At 41.5% G+C, this 8,086-nt stretch overlaps 1 protein-coding gene across 2 annotated transcripts; it reads left to right on the top strand.

Moving 5' to 3' along the window:
• The first annotated feature begins 217 nt into the window (after positions 1-217).
• On the top strand, positions 218-7,159 carry alkal2b (ALK and LTK ligand 2b). Of its 2 annotated transcripts, none has more exons than XM_048531437.2 (6): positions 218-813; positions 1,234-1,544; positions 2,541-2,597; positions 2,694-2,774; positions 4,001-4,078; positions 5,548-5,754. In XM_048531437.2, the coding sequence occupies exons 2-5, from the start codon at positions 1,283-1,285 to the stop codon at positions 4,063-4,065; spliced, it is 465 nt and encodes a 154-aa protein (XP_048387394.1). In that variant the 5' UTR covers positions 218-813; positions 1,234-1,282; the 3' UTR covers positions 4,066-4,078; positions 5,548-5,754. The 2 variants fall into 2 exon arrangements, with proteins under 2 accessions (XP_048387394.1, XP_048387393.1); XM_048531436.2 differs by lacking the exon at positions 5,548-5,754 and adding an exon at positions 6,319-7,159 and having other exon boundaries at positions 220-813.
• The last annotated feature ends 927 nt before the right edge of the window (positions 7,160-8,086 follow it).

The following is an 8,086-nucleotide window of genomic DNA, read 5'->3' as shown; positions in this document are numbered from 1 at the left end:
GGACAAGTCTTGCTCTCACCAGGTCCGCACACACACTTTGGTGTTTGTTTGAACCTGAAGGGAGTAGTAAACAACATTCTGATTAAATAGGCACTGTTAAAGGTTTAATACCGGCACCGTTGCACCTTTGAATAGCTGCATCTAACTGCAGTGTTTCATGTGCAAGTACACACTTCTTGCTGACTTTAACATCCATATCACAGCGTTTCCAATAATATGTCACGTCGGAAATTAGACTTGAAGAAATAAACATGTTTATCAGAAATCATATCCTGAGGATCATCAAATAAACTGCAAGAGGCAGGAATATAATGGCAGTTACCGGTTCCCGGCTGAGGGAAGGGGATAGAAAAGAAGTTCCTGGTATCCACGCAGCGTTGTCAGTCAGTGACGGTCTCATCATCATCCGGGCTGACGAAAATAATGCAATTCAAGGAGTGCTTGATCGGGAAGGATGTATTTTCAAATCGCGTTAACACGTTTCCAATTAAAGACACGCCGGGGTAATCCGTTGGGACCGATTACGTCTGCGAATAGACAGTAAAAGGTTGGGAAAGATCTAACGAAAGTTACCGAACAAAGGTTGCCAAGTGGACTTTTATTGTTTGCCACCCACCTCAAGTCGATAATATCATATTGAACTACCACATGCATCGTATACTATATAAGGGCCTGTGCTGGGAGGTACTGCAGAAATGGTGTAGTTTAAGGAATAAAGTGCACACCGCGAGAAATTATTTATTCTGCGAGCAAGTTTCAGCAAAACAAAAACGACCCGACTTGCAAAGAGAGGGGGAAGGATATATTTTGAAGGTAAATGCATGATTTTTTTTAAAATTCGCGATTCAGGTCTAGATTATATAGATGCTACTTTGAGAATAAAAAGTCTTGCTCCAGTCAAGCCAGGTAGCACATGCCGGATGCTGTTTTCCTTCTGGACTAAATCGCCTTCCTTTGCAAAGTAGCAAAAACAGCAGAATTGTATGCACTTTTGCCACAATTATCAAATGTGGATTTTTTTAAAAGAAAGGAATTTAATGCTAAATTCAACGACTAACCATTCAGTGTGAATCTTAAAACACAGAAGAGTTTGAATTTTCAAGACCGTAAGAAGCAGTAAAGTGGTTAGTGCTGATGAGAGTGGTGTGCAGTTTATGAGTGGCTTGGTATATGCGTGCGGTTATTTCAACTGAGCTGCTAAAGATCACTATGCCGGTGTATTCTCTCTTCTAGAGCTACGGAGTCGCAGCTGGGAGGCTTTAATCTGATCTCAACATCAGAAATGAACAGTCTGAGGTCGCCGCTATTCTTTGGACTGGTACTGCTCATTAGCACAGCTGGATATTGCAAAGAGAGGACAGATGTCACGGAGTTACGGGAGAATAAAACCCTCTTTAATTTAATATTGGAAATCATTAATCAGTTACAAAAGCACCAGGAGGAGGAAACTAATGAAATCGACTACTTCCCGCAACCTGTCGATTATACGTTTGATTCCCGGGAATTTCCTGACAATGAAGTCTATCATAAGGAGGAAAGAGTTGGTAAGTGTGTTCGGGTCTATTGTTTCCACGGTAGTTATGAATCTACCCCTGGGGGATTTTCCGCCTCACTGAGTGAAGAGCCAGATATATTGGGTGATCACGCATTTCATTTCCTTTTACCAAATTGAAAGTAGGGGAGGACTGGGCTGTTTGAATCTGGGAGGGGGAAGGGGGGCGATAAAAGCGATGAATGACCGCTTGGGGCTGCGGAAGGTCTGCTCGCTCTCTGTAGCTGGTTTCTGGTACAGACGGGAAGAAAGGAAGGTGGAGTGGGGAGGCGGGGTGGTGTGGGGTTGGGAGTTGGGTTGGTGGAAACTGATGGCAAGGCGATGTTGGCTACTTTAAGGCAAGGAGCGACACTAAACCCAGCAGCTTGTATTCCCCCCACCCTCACCCATCCATATATGCTAAACGCAGTTAGACAGTTTGTGAATGGTCAGCAGCCAGGAAAGGGTGACTTGAGGACATTGTCCCGCTGCTCAAGAGATCCGCGGGAGAACGGGGACTGTCTGCTTGCTATCAATCTCTCCCAGGTGACGGGGGGGACGCTCCACATTCACGATCTATAGCCCTGATTAATTATTTTTTTGCAATATCTCACTATTTTGGGATATGTCGATCTGGTCAGGTATGGGAACAGGCAGGGCTAGGGTAGGAGTTACAAAAAGCGATCCTCCCTCCCCTGCCCAGCGTTCACGCAGCGTTGTCTCGAATTGTCTATTAACTCGGGGCTCCCCTCGACAATCCCTCAACATTGGGACAGTCGGGGGACGCTGTCTTTTCGCTTCTTCCTTGCTTGCGGATTCGCCTCGCTGCCACTCAGAACCAATCGTTCCTGAAGTTGCCCGTGACTCCAGCACACACCTCAAGGCGAGTCGAAACACCGTTAAAACGATCGAACTCCACGTTAGGAAAGGATTGGCCAAGGTTTAGCAACCCCATCAAGCTAACGTTATCTCAGCCCTGCCTTTAAACCCCTGTCTGATTTTCCAACAGAAATAGTGCCCAGAGATCTGAGGAAGATGAAAGACAAGTTCTTGAAACATTTAACAGGTAAACCACGGCTCATTCAGTGTGGCTGTGACTGCGTGTGTTTTTATGCCCAGTGCGGATCGGCCGGTTTTTAACAGTGATTGCCTTTCTCCCCAGGTCCACTTTACTTCAGCCCCAAGTGCAGCAAACACTTCCATCGGCTGTACCACAACACGAGGGACTGTACCATACCAGCATGTAAGTGCGAATCCGCCACTACTTTCCCCAGTCCCCTTCTGGGGAAAGCGATCGTTTTACGCATGAGTCTAAGAGGCTTTTTTTTTATTAAAGCAATTAGGAAAATAATGCAGTGCTGGATATCTGAAATTTGAAAGAGAAAACTAGTTGGCCCCACAGTAGGTCAGGCAGATTCTTCCGAACGAAGTGTAGTTACAGTCTGAAGGACTTTCCAAACTGTGGACTTCTTGGTCTCCCACTCTCATGCCAGGGTCACTCTCATTTGGCAGCTTTCATTAGAGCAGCACGGATGTGGCAGAGGAGGATGGTTTGCATTGGTTTCGGTAGAGATGTGACCATGCATGATGTTCAGAGCTAGTCCCAGCTAGCAGACTGACAGCAGGATCCTAAGATGCTGCTTGGCCTGCTGTGTTCATCCACCTCCACACTGTTGTCTAGGATCACAGTTCCCGCTGGAGAGGAGGGTGGGAGGGAGAGAGAGAGAGATGAGGGGTTTTTCTGTGGACATTTCCATTCTTACCTGAATGATCCTGAGCCGGGTGGTCAACACTCTGGTCTGAATGACTGAAACTTCAGCAGGCTGATGGTGGGAAAGGATAGACTCCATAAAGGCAAGTGACGGAGAGTCTGGCCTGCTCCACTATACTGGCGGACACCTGTTGCCAAAATCATTCCCAATGAGACTCATTCAGGTATATGCAAACCATATCCCCACTGTCTATCCAGAAGGGCAGCGGCGCGTTGGATTCTATCAGGGTGGGCCGAGATAAATGTCGGGAAATGTTAAGGGTTACGCTTGCAACCCAATGTGGCTTGTGTTGTATCACATCACACATCATTCTAAAACCCAGCATTACCGCTGCAATAATGATTGAAGTGTTTTTTTAAAAATGATTCTCATGGGAATGAAAATTATCGGACAATCGGGCTCGTTTGCGAAATTGCTTTTTGAACGCGAAATTCAAAGGCAGACACTTTACACAGCCCGTTTATAAAAATAGAATTGACCCATCTGTTTATTTACATCCTTCTGGCTTAAGTGGGAAGCTTCAGTAACTCCATATGGCAGGAATATGTCTTTAACAGACAAATGTCTCTGAGAATGAAAGAAAGCTGACGATTCGGCGACTTTATTATCTGTTTGTTTTCGAAAGAGAGACACAATCTCCTGCAAATAAATCTCCGTGAGTGCTTTTCTGTGCCGTGACAGCTTTCTCTTCTCGTAGATTACAAAAGATGTGCCAGACTTCTCACAAGATTGGCAGTCAGTCCGATGTGCGCTAAAGGCTAAAATTCGATTACTGGTAAGTGTTGCTCACGGACTGCCATCCTGTGATACTTGAGCTTGGCTGTTCTACATTCTGAAGTTTCGACTCTGACATTCTGGGGGTTGAGGCGGGGTTGTTTGCGTGGCAATTTGGAACGATCTATTCCGTTAGCAAATACATTTCAAAACCAATCGGCCCTTCCATGCAGACTATCCCTTTCAAGCGTGAGTTTGTCTTTCAGCCAAAATCGATCAGGGGCTAAATGCAGCATTTCTTCTTTACCTTCCTGATAGATATCACATCGGTACCAGTGAAACCCACCCAAGCTGCCATTTCGTTTGGGTAGCTCATCCTATTATTTGGCTATTCTAATGTACCTCAGAGCAATGTAGGCAGTTTGTAAAATTACGCTGCAAATATATGAAAGCTATTGCATAATCGGACGGTATGAGCAAAAGCTGTGTCTGGGCAAAAGCCTAGTTTCGTTCGCTTTCAACTCAACAGCTGAACCACAACCACATGAAACCAGACTCAAGATGTAATTCCTTTCAATATTAATGGCCTGTTAGTAATGTTCTGCCATCTTGATGCTTTACTGCACTATATAAGGCAGCACTAATTGCCATGGCTACGACATCATAAGAGATGGCAGCAATTGATATACACACCATTTTACAAAGCTTTCTAATCAATAGGTCGGCCCACGCATCGTGAAAGTAGAAAAGCCAGCCGGGCTAATTAATATGCAATCGAATGAATGCTGAACTTCCACGCCTCACACATCAGCGACACCCACAACGTCACTGATTGCACGAATGCCTCGGTTAGGAAAATAAGACATGTAAGATGTCTAAAGTACATATACCCTGGGAAGGAAAAGGCAGTAATCATCATTTACAACTGAACAAAAGGTATCAGGTGCATGTCTTACTTCATTCTGGCATCTGGGCTCCTGTACCTCAATGCAGATTGTCAGGACAAACTTGAGGCAGGATTGAGGAAAAGATAGAACTTCAGATGGTAACACTGCTCTAGGTAATGCACATTCAGTTAGACACCAACAAGTTCATTTCATTATTGATTAATCATTCTTTTCATTCACTCAGCTTTACATGAGAGTGGGGATATATTTTTTCAATTGCAGTGCAGAATTGAAATTCCAATTGTGATGATGCTTGGTGAATTCCACTTATTAATCATCACTGACACAAAAATAGTTCCAATACTGATTTTTAAAATATATTCTAATTTTTGTGACATTCTTTCCTTCATCAGTTTGGAGGAGCAGTACAACTGTAGCAAATAAGAAATTTTTTCATTAACTTGCCATGCCTCACTATCATGTCTGACTGATAAAATTGATGTGGTTTGCCTAGCTAGTTGAGAGGCCAGCAAATTAGGAACTCAAACTGATATCTTACCTTTAAATGTAGCATTTAACCAACTATTGTTATTAAATAGCTGCAACAAATGGACTGAAACATTATATCACAATTCTCATACAGAGCACTGAACAGGAGCTGCTAAGTTTATGACACCTGAACCAACTTTCAACCAGTCATGCACCATTGTGATGTAACCACACAGATGAACAATCTAAAGGTGCACTCTCTTCTATGGAAAGGATCCTGGCATAAAATGTTTATAAACAACAAAATAAATTACCCGTGGTAGATATACAATTTCTGAATAATTGTTAAAAGGGCCAAAATATGCCATCATTTTCAAAACCAAAATGGCATTTTGGAACAATTACAGTCATCAACTAACTTGTAAAATGCTCCTGAGATGCTGCTGGGCCTGCTGTGTTCATCCAGCCTCACATTTTATTATCTTAAAAATGAAACCATTGAGTTCCACGTATAAACGTGCAGCAGTTTTGAAGAACTTATAAAGCAAGCATTCCACTTTTTAAAACTAAAATCCATGAAAAATCCAGTGACTCAAGGGTTAGCTCTGCCTCTCAGTGCCAGGTACCCAGGTTCAATGCCAGCAGCCTTGGGTGACTTGTCTGTGTGGCGCTTACATGCTCTTCCCATGTCAGTGTTGGTTTCGCTGGGTGCTCTGGTTTCTTCTCACTGTCCAACGATATGCAGGCTAGGTGGATTGGCCGCAGTAAACGTGGGGTTACAGTGATAGATGGGGAGCTGCGTCTGGGTGGGATGCTTTTCAGAGGGTCAGTGCAGGACTCGATGGGCCAAAAGGCCTCTTTCTAAGCTGTAGGCACTCTGTGATTCTAAATTAAGTATACAAAATGCAATAATCTTATCTTACAGGTATCAACATAAAGATATCCCCAGAACCAAGAAAAGTGCCTTGGAAAACAACAGGGAAACACATTGATCTCAATACCTTTATAACATATTCCATTGTGAACAAAGATTTATTTTTGCAAACTGATGGATTACCTCCATGAACTCATTAATGTGCATTTTGTGTGTTGTCAACATTATTTCTGTAATTCTGTACATTAGTATAAATAACTGCCGATGTTACAAAGGCTGAACATTTAAGAAAATAACAACACTTCACTGTTTTCCTGTGTAATGCTGCCAAAAATTGCACAAATGCTTTCTTGTTCATGTTTGGAGTATTATTTTGTATTAAACATTGAGACACTCAGATACTGTTCAAGACAAGGCTAATGTATCCTGAATTTACTGTAGGATTTTTTTCATGCTTCAGAATGCTGGTTATCTTTACTTGTCATATGTAATGCTTATGCAGTTTAAAATCATTTGCTGTGTCATAACACAGCAAAATATTGATATAATGGAATGCTTGGGGTCACCCTCTACTCCAAGGGATAAGTTATGGTTTGCATGACATTTTTCTTGCCTTTGTCTTTACAAAGTATAATATTTTACAACTACACTGTTAGGTTAGTACTTTGTTGGTTATGGTTTACATTCTCTGAGCTGAAAAAAAGAATTTTGTGACCAATTATCTTTTCTCTAACACAGTGGAGTGTCATTTATACAGATCTATACAAGCTATTGTCATTAGTCACTGTACATTATGATTTATAAACATTCCAGCTAACATGTGCAATATGTATATATTGTAAAGACCTGAATATATATCAGTTATAAAATAAAGTGTTTGGTATTTGACAAAGACTAGACTGAGTGCTCTTTGTATACATTCCCAGGTTGTTACTACATAGTTTTAAACAACTTTTTCCAATCATTGATTCACTACAAAAAAATTCAGTTTTTCTGAACTCTAGACAGACCTCAGTTTGCTTAAATCAATGCATTTATCCTAAAGTAATTCAAATAAATAAAAGTATACAAGGTTCAATTAGAAGGCAATCTATAGGACATAGTCATATTAACCTGCACAAAATGTGGAATGCATTATTCTGAATACGTCTTCCAAAATCTACTTTAAACGGAGACAGATATAAACAGTTCCCCAAGGGAAAATGACACTTGGAGTCATATTTTGTGGTCTAATTTCATTACCAATAATTGATACATTTGTATTTGACAGTCATTTTCAAATCAACACTTCTGTCCAGTGCCACCTTTTAAACATATTTAGTCTTCTGCTTTTAGATTTTACCATGAGACAGCAAATTATCAGTTATTGCCAAAGACAACTGTATTAATTTTTTTAGTGAGATATTTAATGCATCATTGACAATAACTATGCTGTAGAAAGTCACTTATGCCAAAGAAAACAGAAATGTAGTGACGGTGGTGAGATCATCTCGAAGTGACGATCTTGCGTTGTCTCAGCTTGATTTACTCAATAATGATGGCACTTCTTGAACATGGAACTGTATCTCTAAAGGCATTCTGTATGGCTTGAATATGTTGTAGACCAAATGCAGCACTATGAAAGTGCTGGATTCTCAAAAGTGGATCTGCGGACATTAAATTACTTCCTGCTTAGACATCTGTTAATGAATCCACTGGACTACGTGAGAAAGAGTGGGGAATTCTCATGAGCTAGCCAATGTACCCTTCTTGATCAAACCTAAGAATGGATTAATTTATTCTATTAATGATTGTGGGATTTTGGTCTGGTTGATGTGAT

The sequence above is a fragment of the Stegostoma tigrinum genome, chromosome 4, assembly GCF_030684315.1.
Source record: "Stegostoma tigrinum isolate sSteTig4 chromosome 4, sSteTig4.hap1, whole genome shotgun sequence".
In the NCBI taxonomy this organism is placed as follows: Eukaryota; Metazoa; Chordata; class Chondrichthyes; order Orectolobiformes; family Stegostomatidae; genus Stegostoma; species Stegostoma tigrinum.
Note: the sequence above shows the minus strand (reverse complement) of the source record. Positions and strands in the feature narration are given on the sequence as shown.

Coding starts and splice junctions, on each gene's coding strand:
- alkal2b (XM_048531436.2), top strand. CDS start 1,283: ATGAACAGTCTGAGGTCGCCGCTATTCTTTGGACTGGTACTGCTCATT. Junction 2,598..2,693: donor GTTCTTGAAACATTTAACAG/GTAAACCACGGC, acceptor CTTTCTCCCCAG/GTCCACTTTACTTCAGCCCC. Junction 2,775..4,000: donor GGACTGTACCATACCAGCAT/GTAAGTGCGAAT, acceptor CTCTTCTCGTAG/ATTACAAAAGATGTGCCAGA.